Source organism: Peromyscus leucopus, chromosome 12, assembly GCF_004664715.2.
Source record: "Peromyscus leucopus breed LL Stock chromosome 12, UCI_PerLeu_2.1, whole genome shotgun sequence".
In the NCBI taxonomy this organism is placed as follows: domain Eukaryota; kingdom Metazoa; phylum Chordata; class Mammalia; order Rodentia; family Cricetidae; genus Peromyscus; species Peromyscus leucopus.
Genome location: NC_051073.1, coordinates 76,947,879 through 76,969,332, shown reverse-complemented (window position 1 = coordinate 76,969,332; position 21,454 = coordinate 76,947,879). Strand labels below are relative to the sequence as shown.

At 52.9% G+C, this 21,454-nt stretch overlaps 1 protein-coding gene across 7 annotated transcripts; it reads left to right on the top strand.

Moving 5' to 3' along the window:
* Positions 1-4,950: 4,950 nt before the first annotated feature.
* Positions 4,951-21,374, top strand: Vwa5b2 (von Willebrand factor A domain containing 5B2). 7 transcript variants are annotated; one of them, XR_005092562.1, is made up of 22 exons: positions 4,951-5,409; positions 5,929-6,017; positions 6,603-6,628; positions 6,846-6,994; positions 7,080-7,250; positions 9,503-9,734; positions 9,889-10,046; positions 10,655-10,786; positions 11,021-11,145; positions 11,502-11,657; positions 12,272-12,382; positions 12,462-12,670; positions 12,773-12,884; positions 13,337-13,522; positions 16,988-17,159; positions 17,242-17,558; positions 17,926-18,115; positions 18,212-18,565; positions 19,871-20,008; positions 20,090-20,170; positions 20,351-20,464; positions 20,551-20,642. XR_005092562.1 is itself a non-coding variant. In XM_037209885.1 (22 exons), exons 1-22 carry the CDS (start codon positions 5,328-5,330, stop codon positions 21,097-21,099), a joined length of 3,933 nt encoding a protein of 1,310 aa, XP_037065780.1. In that variant the 5' UTR covers positions 4,952-5,327; the 3' UTR covers positions 21,100-21,374. The 7 variants fall into 7 exon arrangements, 6 of the variants coding, with proteins under 6 accessions (XP_037065783.1, XP_037065780.1, XP_037065779.1 ...); XM_037209885.1 differs by having other exon boundaries at positions 4,952-5,409; positions 9,503-9,722; positions 20,259-20,464; positions 20,551-21,374; XM_037209884.1 differs by having other exon boundaries at positions 4,952-5,409; positions 17,245-17,558; positions 20,259-20,464; positions 20,551-21,374.
* The last annotated feature ends 80 nt before the right edge of the window (positions 21,375-21,454 follow it).

The following is a 21,454-nucleotide window of genomic DNA, read 5'->3' as shown; positions in this document are numbered from 1 at the left end:
ATAAAGAAAAATGAAAAAACACATCGAAGTACATTTTTTAAATCTCTTGCAAAAATTCTGCAATTTTTCATTGAATATATGCTTTAATTGGGAAGTTGATAGTGTTCATTATTAAGCCACGCCATCTTTCTGCTTTATTTTGATCCTTTCTGTTTTTTTTTAATTTAGGTTTTAATGTTTCACAGAGATTTCATAAATTCTTAGTTAAATAAATTCTCTAGTAATTTATAAATGTGTATGTGTGCATTGGCTGGAGGACATGTATGTACTGGTGTACATACATGCTTGGAACCCACTCACTAGCCCAGGTAGGCTTTGAGCTTGTGGTTCACTTACATCCCGGCCCCCTGATACCTGGGATTGTACAGAGGCCTATCCAACCAGGCTCAGCTCCAACCCCCCCCCCCTTTTTTTTGTTGGTTTTTATGCTATGGTCTCACTCTGTTGACCTGGGTGGCCTATAACTTGCTAGTAGACAAGGCTGGCCTCAAACTTGCAGTGATCCTCCTGCCTCTGTCTCCTAAATGCTAGGATTACAGGTGTAAGCCACCATGACCAGCCTGGCTTTAATTTCTTAGGTTTCTCTAGTTGATAAATTCTTTATTACTTTTTAGTATTCTCCCCATCATCATTTTGATATCTCTTTAAATCTAAATTCTGTAACATACACCTGTAATCCCAACAGTGCAGGTGGGGGCTCAAAGTTACCCTTGGCTATATATCGGTCCCTTTCTTTATTCTCTGCCTTAACATTTCTCTCATAACCTTCCATTAATTTTTTTTTTTGTGGGGGTTGCTTTGTTATTGCTGTTGAAACAGGATCTCACTGTGTACCTCTGGCTGTTCTGGAGCATGCTCTGTAGACCAGGCTGGCCTTGAACTCACAGAGATCCACCTCCTCTGCCTCCTGAGTGCCGGGATTAAAGGCGTGCGCCACATGAAAGCAGTAAGTACTAGAGCTTTCGTCCTCTAAGAAGCACCGGACTTCCTATTCTGCCTGAAAACTCCTCCCTCTTCTCCCTTTTCATTAGCCTTGGCAATTCATGTTCGTCCTTTTAAGTCTCAGCTCTCCCCAACATTATATTGACTTCATCTTGTTGTGGTGATAAAAGTTATAGGAGGAGTTTATCTGGGCTTGTGGTTCCAGAGGGATGAGTCCATCGTGGTGAAAAAGCATGACAGCAGGCTTGCCAGAGCAGGAAGCTGAGAGGTAGGATGGGTTAGCACACTCCCAAAGTCTGCCTAGTGCCCTACTTCCTCAGACCAGGCTGCACCTCCCCACAGCCTCCTCAGACAGTGCCACCAACTTCAGACCAGGTGTCTAAATGCCTGAGCCTGTGGGAGACAGTCTCCTTCAGCCCACCACAAACTGAAGATGTACTTTTTGGGAATGGCTTATCTATACATTTTAGCTCCCCTAACCCCCACCCCATACAGGGTATCTTTACAAAGCCTTAGCTGGCCTGGAACTCTTGATGTAAACCAGGCTGGCCTTGAACTCCCAGAGATGCAGCTGACTCTGACTCCTGAGTACTGGGATTAAAGCAAGGCTTTTGCTTTTTGAGACAATGTAGTCTAAGCTGTATTCACACAACATTCTTCTTGCCTCAGCCTGTACCACAGCTGGCTAATTTGTTTGTTTGTGATAGGGTTTCTCTGGATAGCCTTGGCTGTTCTGGAACTTGCTCTGTAGACCAGGCTAGTCTCAAACTCATAGAGATCCACCTGCCTCTGCCTCCTGGGTGAACTACCACACCGGGCTCATCTTGCCTATAAAAAAATCTTCCTGGAGGGGTTGGAGAGATGGCTCACTGGTTAAGAATATTGGCTGCTCTTCCAGAGGACCTGGGTTCAATTCCCAGTTCCAGGGCTTCTGATACCTTCACACAGACATACATGCAGGCAAAACATCAATGCACATAAAATAAAAATAAAAATAAATCATATAAAAAGTCTTGCTGTAGTTGGGGAAAAGTTCAGGCTGGACATTTAGCAGACTTGGACTCAAAAGAGAAGAATTGCCAGGCAGTGGTGGCACACACCTTTTATCCCAGCACTCGAGAGGCAGAGCCAGGAAGATTTCTGTGAGTTCTGGGCCAGCCTGGTCTACAGATCCAGATCCAGGACAGGCCCAAAGCTACACTGAGAAACCCTGTCTCAAAAAACCAAAACAAAAAAAGAAGAAGAAAGAAAGAAAGAAAAAAGAGAGAGAAGAATTATTATACTTCTGGCAGGGATTCTGTGCTCTGCAGCTGAGAGGTCTTCCAGGCTCAGTACAGACCGTGGACTTTCTCATTAGTACAGATTAGATTCATCACCACAAATTTACCAAGTCAAGAATTCCAGTGTGGGTGCTCTGAGATGACTGAGTGTGTAAAGACAGGTGCCACTCAAGACTGGTGACCTGAGTTTGATCCGCACACAGAAAGGAGAGAACTGACTCCATAAAGTTGTCCTCTGACTTCCACATGTGCATTATGGCACGTGGCGCGCGCGCTCGCTCGCGCGCGCGCACACACACACACACACCATGCACTGTTAAAAAGGATGACAATAATTCTAGCTAGAGCTGGAGAGGTGGCTCGGAGGCTGGGAATTAAAGATAATCTATCTTCAGTAATCAAAACTGTGATATGGGTAAAATAACAAATATCTAAGAAGCACCACAGAAAACCAAAAGCTGGGGCTGGAGAGACGGCTCAGTGGTTAAGAGCACTGGCTGCTCTTCCAGAGGACCCGGCTTCAATTCCCAGCACCCACATTGCAGTTCACAACTGTCTGTAACTACAGTTCCAGGGGATCTGACTCCCTCATGGAGACATACATACAAGCAGAACACCCAATGCACGTAAAACAAAAATAAATAAATCATTAAAAATTTTTTTTTGGCTGGGCGGTGGTGGTGTGCGTGGCGCACGCCTTTAATCCCAGCACTCGGGAGGCAGAGCCAGGCGGATCTCTGTGAGTTTGAGTCCAGCCTGGTCTCCAGAGCGAGTTCCAGGAAAGGCGCAAAGCTACACAGAGAAACTCTGTCTCGAAAAACAAAAAAACAAAACAAAAAAAAAAAAACAAAAAAAAAAATTTTTAAAGAAAACCAAAAGCTATCTTTAGACAAGCATAACCAGAAGACTTTTAATTAAAAAGTTTTAAAATTGCATTTTATTTATTTTGTGAGCATATTTGTGGGAGAGGGCATGTGATGCCAGAGTGCACATCCTTCTCCCACGTGTGTTCCGGGGACAAAACTCAGGTTGTCAGGCTTGGTAGCAAATGCCTTCACCACTGAGCCACTGGCTCACGGGCTACAGACTTATTTCTGACAGATGCAAGAGCAGTTCAATACAGGAAGAGAGAGCATTTTATTGTTATTTTATTTATTTATTTGTTTATTTTTTTAAACATAAGGTTGTAACAGGAAGTTTTTCTCCCCACCCACTGGTACCCAAATAACCAGTCAGAGGTTTAATATTAATCACAAACTGTCTGGTCTATGGCTTAGGCTTATTGCTAGCTATTACATCTTAAATTAGCTCATTTCTATTAATCTATATTCTGCCATGTGGCCATGGCATTACTGGTCTACTGGCATGGTGCTCCCTGGGCAGTGACCTGGCCCCTGACCTCGCCTTTCTTCTCCCTGTGTCTTTGCTAGGATTTCCCACCTGGCTATAACCTGTCTTGCCATAGGCCAAAGCAGCCTCTTTATTAACCAATGGTAGCAACACATACTTACAGCATACAGAAAGACCATCCCACAACATAAGGTCTCCTATAGTCCAGGTTGGTTTCAAAGTCAAGGTCTTCCTGTCTTTGCCTCCCAAAAATAGTATTTTTTTAATTGTATATATTTGGAACTGGAGAGATGGTTAAGGGGTTAAAAGCACTCGTTCTTGCCGAGAACCAGGGTTGGGTTCCCAGCACCTACACGGTGGCTTACAACCATGCAAAATCCCAGCTCCAGGGCATTTGATGCCCTCTTCTGGCCCCTTTAGGCACCAGACATGCATGTCATTCACATGCAGACACGTAGGGGAGGCATTCACATATCTTGTAGGAGTAAACGCTCTCTTCCCACCATGAGGCGTCCCAAAAATCAAACTCAGGCTGTCAGGTTTGCCAGCAAGCACTTTCACCCTCACCCCCTGGGCTATCCCCGAGTAGTTCCGTTTGTTTGTTTTAGTTTGGTTTGGTTTTTTCGAGATGAGGTTTCTTTGTTAGCTCTGATGGGTGCTGGGATTAGGGGCATGTGCCACCACCACCCAGCTCCAAATAGTATTTTTAACAAACAGTGTGAGCTATTGGACTCTGTATATAAAGGAAACAAACAAAAAAACCTTTACTTCAATCTCACAGCTGAACGAAGTTTACAGGGGCCCATCGGTGCCTGTAATCCCAGCACTGAGAGGCTAAGGTTGGAGAATTGCCACAGATTTTAGGTCAGCATGGTTTACAGTGTGAGATTCCCCCCTCCACCCGCCCCCCACCAAAAAAAAATAAAATCAAAGAGGGACTCAGGTGGCCTAAACCTTTAATCCCAGCACTCGGGAAGCAGGGGCAGGCTGGTCTCTGTAAATCCGAAGCCAGCATGCGACATGCTACTCTACAGAGTGAGTTCCAGGACAGCCAGAGCTGTTACACAGAGAAACCCTGACTCCAAAAGCCAAAAACAAAACAAAACAACAAAACCAAAAAACCTATAGGGAGGGGACAGGACAGGAAAATCTCAGCAGGCAAAGGCCAAACCCTGTCTTGCTAACAGAAGAGAAGGTTGGGGCTGAGGGTTCAGGTGAGGCGGGGGTTGCTCCTAGGACTGTGTGGCCATGAAAACTGGATTTAGCCGGATAGAGTTAATAAGAGAGCAGTGGAAACGCCTGGGTCTGGCTGAAAAAGCCATTCCTCCCTGGCTGCCTCCACCCACAGCTCTCCTTAACTTCTCTTTGCGGAACTGGAGTAGGGCATCTTTAGGAGTGCTTGCATCGGTGACCCAAACATACGCCCTCCCACTTCCCGAGATTCTTGGACTCTTCCCTCAAGGTCCAGGGGGAAATCTTACAGAACACTGTCAAACCCGCGAAAACCCTGCCGATAACAAGGGACCTGTTTTTGAAGCAACAATGTTTTCTTCCCTCAGGTGCTATGCGGATGGTGGGGGGCGGGGGTCGCTGCTGTGACAGGAACAGTCCGCACCCCTGGGAAAGCTGGAAGGCTTTTCAGTCTCCAGGCTTACTCCTTGAGTAAGCAAGCCACCCGGCACGTCTTCCCCACTCCCAGCAGAGGAAGGGAATAAGCGCAGTGATGGCTGGGCAGGCTGCTTCCGGGTGGGGACGATGCGGCAGCAAAGGGGAGCCTCGACTGGGGGTAGTGAGCACGCAAAACCGAGGCACATGCCGCGAAAGGAGAGGTTTCTAGGTAACTGCGAAGTATTTTGCTTCTTGCGGGGACGAGGCTTGGCTGGTGGGACACTGGTTTCCGCTGCGGTTATGAGGGAGGGTCACTGCAGTGAATGGCAGTCCACCAAGGGCGGGGTGGTGGTGGGTGGGCCACTGCAGTGCTGGGAAGCGGGTGTGTGTTTGCAGACTCGGCCGCCCTGGTTTGCTCACGAAACTCCTCACCTCCTCCAGAGGGATGGAGAGAGGTGGGGCCTCGGAGGCCTCACGCTGGCATTGGTGGGGGTCGTGCAGCCGCTGGGGTGCTGTCTCTGCACTGCGGAGTCTCGCCTGGCTCCGCCGGCCTGGGCTGACGCGGAGGCGGTACGGTGCCCGGAGGAGGGAGGGGAGCCGCAGCCCCCACCGCAGAGGCGAGCGGGCGGGGCAGAGGCGGGCTGGAGGGGCGGCCCCTTGCGCCCCGGGCGGGACTACCAGCAGCCAGACTGGCGACAGTCTCCCGGCTCACAGCATCTCGGCTGTAGTTCCTAACCGGACCCCGCAGGTGCACGGACAAGGGCAGCCTGGAGCCCAGGGGAGGCATCACCCACTCTTGTCTGGTCGCGACGCCCACAACTCCGCCAAGAAGTGACGGTGAGGCTTGGGCTGCCCAAAGGGAGGGGGTGATCCCAAGACCCACCCTGTAGCATCCCCCGTGGCTACCTCAGCAGCCATCTAGTCTCAGGCCAGCCTGGGCAGGGAGAGGCGCTCTAGACAGATCCCATGGACCCCCGCTGCCGCGACACCTCTGCACATCCGACCTCCCCAGACGCGTTTTCCCGTCCCTTTCTTGTTCTTCCTACTGCAACCTTCCAAGCCAGTCCGCAGCCTCTCTCAGTACTCCAGTCTCGAAAGGCAAGGAGAGATAAAGACTGCAGCCCTCTGGGCTCCTTGTCTCACCCGGGCCCTGGGGACCCTTGGGAGCTAGGGGCGCCTGGGACGATGCTGGCCCTTTAAACCTTGGCTCTCCAGAGTATCTTCCATCTCTCCATACGCGCCACTTCCGACAGCTGGCAGCCGTGGGGAACCCAGCGGAAGGGGGCAGGTACGGGGGTGGTGGCGAGGCCCCGAGAAGGTGCAGGAACATCTGTGGACACCCCCGACACACACCCGCAGGGGGACTGGAGGGCGCCTGGACTGGAGGGTTAACCATTAACCCTCCACTTCTCCGCTGCTCAGAGCTGCCCTGCGCTCCAGCTACCCAGGTAACGGGCGAGGATGCCCATCTTGCCATCCCTACAACCCCCCTTTCTTATCTGCCCCACCACCTGTCTGCCTGGAGGCGGGGGAGAGGGGGGAGGGAGTTCCCGGCTCAGCCTTGCGCCCTCTCCTCTCCCAAGTCCCCAGCCCGAGTTAAGTAGCATAGCTCGCCTTCAGGGCGCAGAGAGGGCCGCCCCTCTCATCCAGCCCCTGTTCGCGCAGGGTGGGCACCATGCCCGGCCTGTACTGCCCCTCCAGCTGGACGCCGCTGCCGCTCACCGACTCCTGTGTCCGGGCCTATGCCAAGGGACCCTGTCTCAGCCTGCGGGCCCGGCTCACCTACCACAACCCGCAGCCCCAGCCGGTGGACGGTGAGGCCTGGTGCGGGTGCGGGTGCGGGGAGGTAGCAAGTGTCAGGCGGGGTTCGACAGCGCATCTGCCCGCTCCGGCTCGCAGGCGTGTTCGTGTACCCGCTGGCCGAGGCGGAGGTGGTATCTGGCTTCGAGGCCGAGGCAGCCGGACGGCGCGTCTCCTTCCAGCTGCAGAGCCGGCGCCGCTCCCAGGCCCCCTGCTGCCGCGCTCTGGGCCCCGGACTGGGGACCTCTACACCCCGCCGCTGTGCACAGGGTAAGCTCTGAGCCCGAACCCGCACCCTCGAGTGCCAGCCACAACTTGGGTTCTTGCACCCTCGTGCCTCCCGCCAGTCATCTTTCTTCTTCCAGACACTGATTTTATTTTCCATCCATTGATTCATCCCTTCATGCAACAATCATAGACTGGGCACCTGACCTGGACCTGGTGCTGGAAGAATGTGGGCCAGGCCGAGTCTGAGGTTCACAGCCAGGCAGACAGACACAGCAGGCACTGTACCTACGGTCCAGGTGGCCATGGTCTCTTTAGGATGAGGCAGAGAGCACTCTTCCCCGAGGGAGCGCTCCCCAGTCCCTTATCTCCTAGGCTACACACCTGAGCCTAGTCCCTGTGAACCTGTAAACTGAGTAGTTCCTGAATCAAATGCAAAGCCCTGCCTAACAGACCAGGTTCTCACTCCATCTAGCTAGCCTCCCTCTGGCACCAGGTACCACAGAATTTCTGCAACAGCTCCTTTTCTGTCTTCCTGCTCTTCCACCCCCCTGGTTCTAACTAGCGCATTGTGCTCGTTCTTTGAGAGTTATTCATATGCTTCTCCTTACAAAACTCTCCCTCATCTTCCACAAATAACTGATTGCACTCTCCCCTTGCTCCTCAGCCCGGGGCACTTATGAGGGAGAGTAATTGTCACGGTCCCTGCCTGTCTGTCTCTCCTGAAGCATTAGCTCCTGAGTTCAGGGCTGGGCTTTGGTCTCTAGACCCCATCATCTGACACAGAAAAGGGGCCCAGTGAGTCTGAAGGGGATGGCAGTCCCGCCCTGTGCTGTGTTCTGTGGTCCGCACCCTGTTCTCTTGGTTATTCATTTATATACTCATTTGATTCTTGCTCATATGGACTATCAGGTAAGAAAAAGGACAGAATCCACTGGTGCTGAGAGTTGGATTAAAGCCTCACAGACAGGTAGACTCAAGAATAAGGTCTGAGCTCTGCCCCCAGGAATGTTCCAGAAAGAGGAGCCAGCATTTAACTGGAAGAGTAGAAATTGGTGAAGTGGAGATTAGGGTGATGGTATAAACAAAAATGATAGCAATACAGGACCCCAAGTGGTTTTCAGCTTATGAAGCCTACGTGAAGTTCCATACGCCACACAATGTATAGAGTGTGCACTGTTTCCCTCGACCTCTTACTGGCAACGGAAGTGATGGCCATGGCCCTCGAAGTCTGGGGGCTTTGCATTCGTTATTTCATTTATTCCTCACCATAATCTTCGGGATATAATTGTGTTCTCCATTTTATGTAAGAGGAAACGAAGGCTCCCAAGAGGACTGTCGAGTGACACAGTTAGAAGCCACAGCGCTCAGGCTCGAAACCTGACTGTGTTCTTCTCACTGCGTCAGTCGGCGGCAGCTGCACGGGAGCCCCACTTTGTTGTTGTTGTTGTTTGTTTTTAGTTTTTGAGACAAGGTCTCACTAAGAAGTCCTGGCTGTCCTGGAACTCACGCTGTAGACCAGGCTGGCCTCAAACTTTCAGATCTCCACCTGCCTCGGCCTCCCAAGTGCTCCCAAAGGCGTGCGCCGTCCTGCTGGGCTTTCCCTCCCTCCCTCCCCTCCCACCTGCTTTTTTTTTATTTACCTTCCTTCTTTTTTAAAATCTTTTTCTTTCCTTAACTTATTCAGCAAGTATTTCTGGAAAGGATGAACAAATGGTTATGGTTATGAGACAAGGCAAAGTGGGGCTGTAAAGGTAAACTGAGGCCAGACTGGGTAGCTGGGATTCACATGCAGCAGCAGTGGTGACTCAACCCCACCAGTCCTCAAAGAAGTCTACATTCTAAACAGATTCCGTCCTTTGCGTGTGAACGCTGTCCTGTGTCCTCCAAACCGCTTCTAAGCACATTGCTGCCCCTAACCTCTCTGAAAAGGTAGAAACTTCAGGAGCCACCCTAGTGGGCCCTGGGGGGCCCTGGACCTTTGTGAGCAGAGAAGGAGGTGTCCGTCCACGAAGGTTGAACAGGACCTTAGGAATGGGTGTGCCCCTCCCTCCAAGCCTCCATCAGCCGTGGTGTGGATGTGCTCTTGCCTGGTGACCGCCAGATCCTCCATCAGCTTGCCTCTCTCACCACCGTTCGCCTCACGAGTCATCCTGTCTCATGTGTCTTGCCAACCACACAAAGTTCTGCTTTACCAGACTTTGTGGTGACTCAGTTTCCCCCCCACCACCACTATCTTTGTGATAGCATCCTCCCTGCTTCTAGTATTCTCTGACCCCCTTTCTTACTTGCCGTAGGTCATCTTGTCTTGGATCTGGCCCAAGCCCGGTCCACGCTGGTGTTGCCCACTGGCCTCGTTGCTGCGGCTGGTACCATGACAGTGACCCTGTGCAGCAGCCGGGAGTTGCCCTCCAGGCCTGATGGGGTGATGCATGTGGCCCTGCCCACTGTGTTCACCCCACTGGCCCAGCCAGGCCTGCCGGGGTCCCCCAGGTCTCCGGGGCTCTGTGACGACAGGTTGGGCCTATGGTGATTCTCTTCATCCCTCCCTCCACTTCTGTGGGTCTAGTGAGGGTGCGGGGGCCCCAGGGGATGGGCGGAGTGAGGAAGGGGGGGGTCAGTCAGCCAGAAGGGCGAGTGACCTTCAGAGTGGCCCACCAACCCTCCCCGTGCTCCCTTCTAGCCCTACCAGCTGCTTCGGGGTAGGCAGCCCTGAGGAGGAAGGGCCGGCCTGGGAGCAGCCAACTGCCCCTCCGGACGTGTTCTCGGGCCCTGCCCACTGTCCAGCTCCGTACACCTTCTCCTTCGAGATGCTGGTGACCGGGCCGTGTCTGTTGGCAGGTAGGTGTAGCTAGCCTAGCCTACCCACCCTACTCAGTGTGGCAGACTGGGAAATAATTCACAGCTCATAGATAAGAAAACAGGGGGAAAAAGAGGACTTAGGAACCTCTAATTAGTATTTTTGTTTTGCTTGTTTGTTTGAGACAGGGTTTCATAATAGTCTAGGCTAGCCTCAAACTTGTTAGGTAGCTAAAAAACGACCTTGTACCCCTGATCCTCCTGTCTCTCTCCACTGCCTGTACCAGACTGGCTCCCACACTATTTTTATCAGTGTAATTCATTTATATACTACTCTATTCATCGTGTCAAGAGCGGTACTTAACAGTGGCAGTGGTCCAGGTAACAAAGTAGATCTTCCTTTGTGCAAGCGCTGGAGGGAGGAGGCTAATTGAATATGTCGCCCTCTGACCAGCTTGAGCACAGACCTGGGAACCCTCATTCTAGCCCTTGTTGGCAGATGTATCCTTCCTTCTCTGGGTAAGCCTGAAGATGAGACTTGGAGCATAGCTACATCAGCCGCTATCCCTGCCACCGTTATCTGGGAAGCCAGTCCCGTGTCTTGGGGCCTGGGGTGACATGAGTGACTCATCCTTACCTCTGTCCCTCAGGCCTGGAGAGCCCCTCTCATGCCCTGCGTGCAGATGCCCTCCCTCATGCCAGCTCTGCAGCCACTATCTGCGTCACGCTGGCAGAGGGCCATCGGTGTGACCGGGCCTTGGAGATCCTCCTGTACCCCAGTGGTGAGAGATGGGGCCCACGGTGGACCGGCTCTGATACACTTATGAATGGCATGCCTGAGAAGCAGTGTTCAATTACGGTTTAGAACTCCAGGCAAGATGAACCAAGTCATCTCGGAGGATGGGCCCCGTGAGGCAGAGAGGATACACCTGCAGGCGTCCTCTGGAGACAGAGGGCTGGGCAGTTGGGGTTCAGAGGCAGGAACGGCCTGACAGGGTTGTGTGTCTTCTTTTCAGAGCCGCATCAGCCACACTTGATGCTGGAGGCTGGTAGCTTGAGCGCAGCAGAGTATGAGGCCCAAGTGAGGGCCCGTCCCGACTTTCAGAGGTTGCAGCGAAGGGACAGTGATGGAGAACGGCAGGTATGCGACCAGGCTGTGGAGCTGGCTCAAACCCCACGAGAAGCAGGCAGGTGGCCCCATGTCGGGACGAGTGGGGCCTCTGTTCTCAGGACGCTCTCAGTGTTGCCCCGCCATCACAGAGGGTAGCCAATAATCACAGGAGCCCTGCGTGAATCCCTCTGAGACAGGTCTCTGAGGGGGGAGGCAGGTCTAACGTAGGCAGCCAGCAGCCAGGATGTCATTCAGTTGCTACAAAATAGAGCCCCCTTTAGGTGAATCTGCTAGAAAAAAAAGGCCCCAAGGCTGGGTCCCCCGGGCCCACCCAGACACAGCTGCACGGCATCTGGCTTACGGCTGACTCCTGCTCCTGTGCTCAGGTGTGGTTCCTGCAGCGGCGTTTCCATAAGGACATCTTGCTGAACCCTGTGCTGGTGCTGAGCTTCTGCCCAGACCTGAGCTCCACACCTGGACACCTGAGTGCGGCCACTCGGGAGCTCCTCTTCCTGTTGGACGGCAGCAGCGCAGCACACAAGGCCTGTGGGGCTCAGTGTGTGGGCGTGGGGGTGGGGGTTGGCAGCAGGCTGTGCCAGGCTGCCGCAGCCTCATTGTTTACCATACTATCTACCAAAGAGGGGCCCAATTCTACCTCCGTGGGTCTCTCCCAGACTCCAAGAGCCACTTTGTTTCATTTTGTTTTTTGAGACAGGAGCTCTCTCCACACACACACACACACACACACACACACACACACACACACACACACACAGCCTTGACTGTCCCGGAACTCACTCTGTAGACCAGGCTGGCCTCGAACTCACAGAGATCTACCTGGCTCTGCCTCCCAAGTGCTGGGATTAAAGGCGTGTGCCACCACCCCTAGTGCTCACACTCTGCAAACAGGCACAAAGATGAAAACTTCACACACACATGCACTCCACCAGAGAGTCCCACACCCAAAGGTCTCTCATATACTTCGAGGCTCCCTTATGTTCCCAGGGACCCACTTCTTCACACCCTCGGGGCTTCTCTCACATGACCTCAGCCAGCCCGTTTAATGATAGCCTGGAGAAGACAAACACTCTGCTGTTCCTTGCTCTCTACCGGTGCCAATGGGGCCTCTCACGCTTTTCATCCTGGCTTTCCCCAGGATGCCATTGTTTTGGCTGTAAAATCCCTCCCAGCCCAGACGCTTGTCAACCTAGCCACGTTTGGGACATTGGTACAGCCACTCTTCCCAGAGAGCCGGCCTTGCAGTGATGTGAGTATGGGCCAGGCTTTGGGGGCTTCATGGAGATGTTTCAGGCTAGCCCAGCCCAGCCCAAGCCCTTTCTCTCCAGGACACTGTGCAGCTGATCTGTGAGAGCGTTGAGACTCTGCAGGCTGTGAGTGGGCCCCCTGATGTGCTGGCTGTATTGGATTGGGCCTTGGGGCAACCCCAGCACAGGGCCCATCCTCGGCAGCTGTTCCTGATCACTGCCGCCTCCCCAATGGCTGCCACTTCTCACCAAGCCCTGGAGTTCATGAGGTGGCACAGAGGGGCAGCCAGGTATGGAGTGGGCAGGTGTAACTCGCTGAGATCGACGACGACGACGACGACGACACCCCTAAGATACTCCTGAATGTCACAGCTGCTTCCCTCCCCTGCCAGGTGCTTCTCCTTTGCATTGGCACCTGCCTGCCACCAGCTGCTCCATGGCTTGTCTGTCCTCAGCAGGGGGCAGGCCTACTTCCTGAGGCCTGGGGAGAGACTGCAGCCTAAGGTGAGTGTGAACCTGTGCTTGATTACCTACTTCTGGAGGGCTTTCTCCAGAGCTGCACATGGAATCTGAAACAGCCTGGTCAGGGCCTGTGATCTTGGCACTCTTACCAGACTTCTTTCTGGTCAGTCTCTCTCCCCGAGAAACCCACAGAACTTGGTGCTAACGAGGGAGGCCGTGGGAGGCCAGAGGTGTGGGGACATAGCCTCTGGACAGCCCCTGGAAGGAGCCCCATCTTCAAGTCTGTCCCACCCAGGAGACAGACCAAGCCCCGAGACTGCGTACTTGGTTCCTTTGCTTGAGTATACCCCAACTCCTTCTCCTGAACCCAGCCTGATTATGCTCCTCATCAGCACAGGGCTGGACAGAGGACATTGGGGAAGGGCAGCCTGCCAGCTCTGTCTGTCTGTCTGTCCGTGACACCCTCGCCCCATGTCCTTTGGCATCCCTTCCAGCTGGTGCAGGCTCTGCGGAAGGCGCTGGAACCTGCTTTGAGTGACATCTCTGTGGACTGGTTTGTGCCGGATGCTGTGGAGGCACTGCTGACGCCCCGGGAGATCCCGGCCCTCTACCCTGGGGACCAGCTGCTTGGCTACTGCTCACTTTTCAGGGTGGATGGCTTCCGGTCCCGCGCTCTGGGGGTAGGACTGGGCAGGCTACCGCATGCTAGGAGGGCTTGCAGGGGCTGAAGTCTGGGCATCTCCTTCCCTGTCATCCTTCCTTTCTTTTTGGGCTTTGAGACAGTGTTTCTCTTTTTCTTCCTTCCTTCCTTCCTTCCTTCCTTCCTTCCTTCCTTCCTTCCTTCCTTCCTTCCTTCCTTCCTTCCTTCCTTCCTTCCTTCCTTCCTTTCTCTCTCTCTCTCTCTCTCTCTCTCTCTCTCTCTCTCTTTCTTTCTCTTTCTCTCTTTCTTTTAATGCTTTTAAAAAAAAAACTTATGTGCATTGGTGTTTTGCCTGCATGTATATTTGTATGATGGTGTCAGATACCCTGGAGCCAGGGTTACAGCCATGTGGGTGGGTGCTGGGAATTGAACCTGGGTCCTCTGGTAAGACAGCCAGTGCTCTTAACCACTGAGCCACCTCTCCAGCCTAGAGACAGGGTTTCTGTTGTAGCCCTGGCTGTCCTGGAACTCGGTCTGTAGACCAGGCTGGCCTTGAACTCACAGAGATCCACCTGCCTCAGCCTCCAGAGTGCTGGGATTAAAGGCATGTACCACCACTACCTGGCTTTCTTCTTTTTAGAATTTTTCAAAATTACACTTACTTGTTTTTGTGTAAGTGTACAGTACTCGCAATGGTGTGTTATTAGGAGGTCAGAGGACAACTTGTGGGAGTTTGTTCTTTCCGTCTACCATGTGAGTCATGGGGCTTGAACTTGAGTTGTCAGGCTTGGTGGCAAGTACCTAAAACTTCACCCAGTACCTTTCAGAAGGCACCATCTGGGCTGGAGAGATGGCATGCCCGTTAAGAGCATTTGTTCTTGTAGAAGACCCAGGTTCAGCTCCTAGCACCCACATGGTGGCTCACAACCATCCATCACTCCAGATCTACGGGGATCTGACCCTGTCTTGTGACCCTGGGCTCTAGACACACACACGGTGCAATAGGCATACATGCAAGCAAGACACCATATACATAAAACAAAACTTGAAAGTCTTTTTAAAGCAAGCAAGCTCCGCCTGGCCATTTCTGGTGACACTTGCTGGTAGGAGAGCTCATGTCTGTGCTGCTCCTGTCCCAGCCCTGTCCCATTCTGGCTGTTTGATGTCAGCAAGTCACTTAGCCTCTCTGAGCCCACTGCCTCCTAGGGAAATAATGCGGCTTTTCGGTAGTGTTTTGAATTAATTTATTTTATGAGTGTTTGCATGTGCCCCCCATGTGTGCCTGGTGCCCTTGGAGGTCAAAGGAGGGCACCAGATCCCCTGGCACTGGCATTACAGATGGTTGTGAGCTGTCATGTGGGTGCTGGGAACTGAACCTGGTCCTGTACAGGAACAAGCGCCCTTAACCTCTGAGCCACCTCTCCAGCCACAGATGATATGTGTCATGGGCTGCCGGGAAGCAGACCTTGAGTGCTCTTGGCAGGATACCTGGCCCACAGTAGGGCTTTCAGATGTAGCTGTTATTTATTTTTTTATGAAACTCTCTCTCTAAAGGAACTACTCATGCCTCCTCCTTTTTGATTATGAGGCCACAGAACAGACTGTGTGCCCTCGCCAGGTGGCCAGCTCAGGCCAATTCTGCAGCTCAGCTTTACAGCAGCTTTATTACTGGCAAGGTCAACATGTTGGCTCCGTTTTATTTATTTATTTTTTTATTTTTACTTTTATTTGATGTGCATTGGTGTTTTGCCTGCATGTATGCTGTGTCAGGGTGTTGGATCCTTTGGAACTGGAGTTACAGACCGTTGTGAGCTGCCATGTGGGTGCTGGGAATTGAACGCAGATCTTCTGGAAGGGCAGCCGGTGCTATGAAATTTTTATGTACATGAATGTTCTGCCGGTACCTGTGTATGCGCACCATGTGTGAGCCTGGTGCCTGTGGAGGTCAGAAGAGGGTGTCTGTTCCCCTGGGATTGGGGTTACATACAGTTGAGCCACCATGTGGGCGCTGGGAATCAAATTTGGGTTCTCCACAAGACCAATAAGTGCTCTTAACCACAGAGCCAACTGTCCAGCCTCCTGTTTTCTCTTTAAATTTTTTATATTTAATTTTAAAAATATTTTTTGGCTTTTTGTTTGTTTTTCAAGACAAAGTTTCTCTGTGTAACAGTCCTGGAACTTGCTCTATAGACCAGGCTGGCCTTGAACTCATAGAGATCCACCTGCCTCTGCCTCTTGAGTGCTGGGATTATAGGTGTGTGCCACTACTGCCGGTCATATTTTAAATTTTTAGTTAAAATCTAATTATATCACTTCTCCCCTTCTATTTCCTCTCTCCAACCCCTCCAATGCCCCCCCAACTCCCTCTCAAATTGATGGCCTTATCTTTATTGTTTTATGTACACACAAACACTGCTCAATTTGTCTAAAGTTGCTTGTGTGTTTATGATTTCAAGGCTGACCACTTAATTAGGGAGCTCATCCCTGGGAGAGACTGATCTTCCCTCTCTCAGCAATTATTAGTTGCCTATAGTTCTTTGTCTAGGAGTGGAAACGGTATGGTTTCTCCCTTCTACATTAGCAGAATTGGCAGTAAGTATTGTCATTGTTAGGTCTTGTTTAGGCAGCCATGTTGAGGTATCATGGGTCTAGCTTTCCTGTTATTTCTAGGAGACACAATCTTACAGCAGATTTTTTTTCTTCAAGACAGGGTTTCTCTGTGTATTTTTGGTGCCTGTCCTGGATCTTGCTCTGTAGACCAGGCTGGCCTTGAATTCATAGAGATCCACCTGGCTCTGCCTCCTGAGTGCTGGGATTAAAGGCGTGTGCCATTTGGGCTTGGGCAATGGCTCAGTGTGTTAAGGCACTTGCTGCCAAGCCTGATGACTTGAGTTCAATCCCAGGACCCACATGGTAGGAGAGCACCAACTCCTGCAAGTTGTCCTCTGACTTCCACAAGTAAGCTGTGGCTTGTACGCACATACAAACACATCCCTAATAATAGTAAATAAAGGCTTTTTAAAACCGTATTACATTTTTATTTACTTGAGTGTGTGGGCGTATGCATACCATAACATTCATGTGGAGGTCTGAGGGCAACTTTGTACACTCAGTTTGTCTTTCTACCTTTACATTGGTTCTAGGGGTCAAACATAAGTGGTCAGGTTTATACAGCAAGTGCCTTTACCCACTGAGCCATTTTGCTGGTCCTTGTTTCTTACTTATTAGCTTTTACTTGCTATGACTTAAAATTATGCTTGGAGCTGGATGTGGTGGTGGTGCATGCCTTTAATCCCAGCACTCAGGAGACAGGCAGGTGGATCTCTGTGAGTTTGAGGTCGGCCTGGTCTACAGAGTGAGTTCTAGGAGATCCAGAGCTATATAGTGAGACTTTGTCTCAGAAAAACAAACAAAACTATATATATGCATACATACACACACACACATACATGCTTGGGAAAAGGTATCAATTAGTATAAATTTTCCTCAATACCGGTTTCCCCAGGGCCAAGAGCCTGGTTGGCAGAGCTTGGGCGGTTCCGTGTTCCCATCTCCAGAGGAGGCAGTCTCTGTCACCAGCCCTGGCACTGAGCCCACACACACCACAGAGCCACCGGGAACAAGCACTGTGTCGGCAGAGCTGTCGAGCCTGTGGGCTGCAGGAGACTCAGAGCAGAGTGAGCACCCTGGCTTGTTTGTAGCTGTGTGGGACAGGGCAAGGGGCAGGGTCGGGGCTGGGCTTACTCTCCTGCTTTCCAGCAGGCATGGAAGCTCTGACTGACCCAGTCACGGACCCTGGACCCAATCCCTCATCTGACACAGCTATATGGCGTCGAATCTTCCAGTCCTCATACATCCGGGAGCAGTATGTGCTTACCCACTGCTCTGCCAGCCCTGAGCCGGGCCCAGGCTCCACCTGCAGCAGCGAGTCCCCAGGATCTCAGGGCCCTGGCTCCCCCAATGGTAGTCTTCCCCTGGATCCCCCTTCTCAGCAGGGCTGCCGAAGCCTGGCCTGGGTAGAACCTGCGGGCTCCCGCTCTTGCCCCCTGCCTGTACCCCCACCAGCTCCATTCAAGGTGAGATCTAGCACGCATTCATCCATCATGTATCCAGCAAACATTTATTTACCATCTTCCGTGTTCAATGTTTATTATTAAGTCTAACTAGAGATAGACGAGTAATCTACATCTGTGATATCACAACCAGTAGTGAGCATGGAGAGACATGTATGGGTGCTGAGAGTCAGACTGACTGTTAGAGGGAGTTAGGAAAGTAAGGTATGCCAAGGAGAAGCAGCAAATTCTTGCACAAATATATAAAGAGTCAAGAAACAATCTGAAGCGGGAAATACTGTTAGGTGACATAGAATTATAGGCAGCTGCCACGTTATGGTGGCCAGAGACTGAATTCCTCGACTAGTGACCTTCCGCATCTCACCCACAGGTGGGAGCCTTGAGCGCTGAGGTGCTGGGCCGTCGGCACAGAGCAGCTCTGGCTGGGCGAAGTCTCTCATCTCCCTCAGGCCGGGCAAACCCAGTCCCTGGTAGACCCCGGCACCCCTCTCTAGATGCAATAGCAGACGGAACAGGCCCTGAGCCAAGACAAGAGCTGGGTCAGGGCCTGGATGATTCAGGTAAGGGCTGGGTGGGAAACTGGGTTTCTGATACCAAGGCTGTGGGGACATGCAGCACAGTGCACCGTGTCGCCCATACCCGACATCTCTCCTCAGGAAACCTGCTCTCCCCAGCTCCCCTGGACTGGGACACGCTGATGGAGCCATCTTTCTTATTCAAGGCTGTGCCACCCAATGCGGACTCAGCCCTTCCAGCAGAGCCTCTGCCTCCCCAGGCTCCACGTTGTCACGTGGTGATCCGGGCCCTGTGCGGGGACCAGCCAGTGTGCTGGGAGGTGGGTGTAGGGCTGGAGGAGCTCTGGGACCCTGGGGATGGCTCACAGCCCGCATCACTCCCCGTAAGAGAAGCTGCGTGGGACCAGGCACTCCATCGGCTGACCGCAGCCTCTGTGGTCCGGGACAATGAACAGCTGGCTCTCCGTGGAAGAGCCGAAACCACAGCCGAGCACGGTAAGTGGCCAGCAGACACAGCTCGGGCACAAAGGCTTGGGACGGAGACTAGTAAAGTGCGGGTCTGTGTGAAATCCCGGCTCCTCACTCGGCCACACGAGATGTGAGGGCACTCACCACACTGGGGGGACTCATCACACTGAGGGGACTCACCACACTGACAAGGGAAGAAATTTTGCAGAGTAATGAGAAAAAGTGAAAGTAAAGGAAACGAGGGCTGGAGTGATGGCTCAGTGGTTAGAGCACTGGCCGCTCTCCCAGAGGACCCGGTTCAATGCCCAGCACCCACATGGTGGCTCACAACCATCTGTAACTCCAGTTCCAGGAGATCCAACACCCTCTTCTGGCCTCTATGCGCACCAGGCATGTATATAACGCAAAGACACACATGCAGGCAAAACGCCCCCACACACAAAACAATAATAAATGATAAAAGGAAACAAAGGTATATTACAAGATACACAACATCAAGTTATATACTCTTGCAAGCATAGGACCCCAAATTAGGACGCTTCCTAGCAGCCAAAACAGAAGGCAGCATGATCTTGTAATAAAGTGAATGCAACAGGAAAACAAATCTTCCATTCAAGACTATTAAGATCCAAGCTGTAAGTACCCAAGTCACATGACGTTAATGACTACCAGGTTGGATCATGCCGACAGAACTGGGAGGGGGAGCCTGTGGCCCCGCCCACCCCTGCAGTTGATCTCCATGAACACGTGGAGTGGTGAACAGTACTCGTGCTGGGGGTTGGACCACTTGTCTGAAATCCTAGCAGTCGGCAGGCTAAGGCAAGAAGATTGAGAGTTCTGGGCCAACCTAGGTTACATAAGACCTTGTCAAAAATAAAGAGCCTCCCTGAAGTCCTGGGGTGGGCCATCCAATACCCTTGGGTACTCTAAGGCTTGCCTATGCCCAACCCCTCCCTACATCTGAATCATACAAACAAGAAGGAAAGCTGGGTGTGAGTGTGGTGTACATCTCAACACTGAAGGCCAAGGCAGGAGGATCACTCTAGGTTACCAACTTCTGGGCTCTAGGGGGGTCCTGGTCCTACTGTGGGTTGGAGATTCAGCCTATTGTCAAAGTTGGGAAGAGCTGACTCTGGATTACCTTTGGCCATCCTCGATGTTCAAAAGGAACAGGAGCCGTAGGGAACATTCTAGTTGTGTTCGAGACAGGGTCTCACCCTGTAGCCCTGGCTGGCCTGGAACTCACAGATGTCCACTTGCCTTAGCCTCCCGAGCGCTGGGATCCAAGCCACTTTCGGCTTTCCAGTGTTTTCATGCTGCTTTGATTCGCAGGCCGAGTCAGACGGTCCTGGGTCCGAGCCGTTCAGACGAGCAAGGCCAGCTCTGCCCCATCCCACTTCACCTGCCCTGTTGCTGTAGATGCTTCCACTAGGGAGGTCTTGCCTGGAGCCCTGCAGGTGTGGAGTTCAGGTACGGTGCTTCCCTGGTGACCGCGGGTGTGCCTCTCACCTCGCTGGCTACCCAGTGGAACTGACTCCTGTGTTCCTGCAGATCCAGCTGAGCTCTCGGGCACCTCTGCCTCTCAAGAACCTCCAGCCGCAGCCCCGCTGCCCACCGCAGTCCACTCTAAAGGTATGGCTCAGATGCGGTGGGCTGGGCGCAAGTGGCCTTTGGGAGTTGGGTGACCCTACTGTAGGACATCAGGGAGGCTCTTCTGCAGGTGCCCGGGACCCGGACCTAAATGCTAACTCCAAACCGGCACTGGGGGAGCCCATATCTCCTACTGGAGGTCATCGTGGCTTGCCCCGCCAGCCTTCCGCCTCCTCCAGGCTCGGCCTGGGTCGTCATCGCAGACTCTGCAGCTCCAATGAGGGCCAGATTAGTGAGAGCACCAGCGACAGCAGCAACCACGACTACCTGCCTTTGGTGAGGACTGGGGAGGTGGAGGGTGGCACCGCCGGAGCCAGAGCTCTGTCTCAGCTCCCCTCTCCCCCCACCTCTTCTCTCCTCAGGTGCGACTGCAAGAGGCGCGGGGCTCCTTCCGCCTGGACGAGCCCTTCTGTGCCGCTGTGTGCATCCCTCAAGAGCGCCTGTGCCGGGCCTCACCCTTTGCTGCCCACCGTGCCAGCCTCAGCCCCGCCTCGGCCTCATCTCCCTGGGCACTGCTGGGCCCTGGTATTGGCCAGGGTGACAGCGCCACGGCCTCCTGCAGCCAGTCCCCCAGCTCGGGCTCTGAGGGCCCAGGCCAAGCAGACAGTGGACGGGGCTCAGATACTGAGGTCTCAGAAGGAATGGGAAGGCAGGGCAGCTCTGACCTGCGGGGGCGCAGCTGGGCCACAGCGGTGGCCCTGGCATGGCTGGAGCACCGCTGCGCCGCGGCCTTTGGCGAGTGGGAACTGACAGCATCCAAAGCGGATTGCTGGCTGAGGGCCCAACACCTGCCTGATGGCCTCGACCTGACTGCTCTCAAAGCTGCTGCCCGGGGGCTCTTTTTGTTACTGCGACACTGGGACCAAAATCTGCAGCTCCACTTGCTGTGTTACAGCCCTGCCAATGTGTGAGGCTGTCTGCAGCTCTGGCTAGCGGCCCCCTAACATGAAGTCACTGCCACCCAGGGCCAGTCTCTCGGTGCTGGGAAAGAGTAAGTTGGTGTCTGCTGTCCTCCACCGCTTCGTTCCCTCCCCCCAAACACCCTGGCCACCACAGAAAGTGCCTGCCTGTGCTCTCTCCTCCCACACCACACCCCTCCCACGTGCTCTGAGCTCTCCATAGGACAATGGAAGAGGAGAGAGCCACAGCCCCAGATCCTATGCAATAAAGTGCCTCTAAGACTGCCTGAGGGGTTTTTATCTGTTGGGAAGATGCACCTCACCGCATCCAGGCACAAAGATGGCCTAGGCATGAACAACCACTACC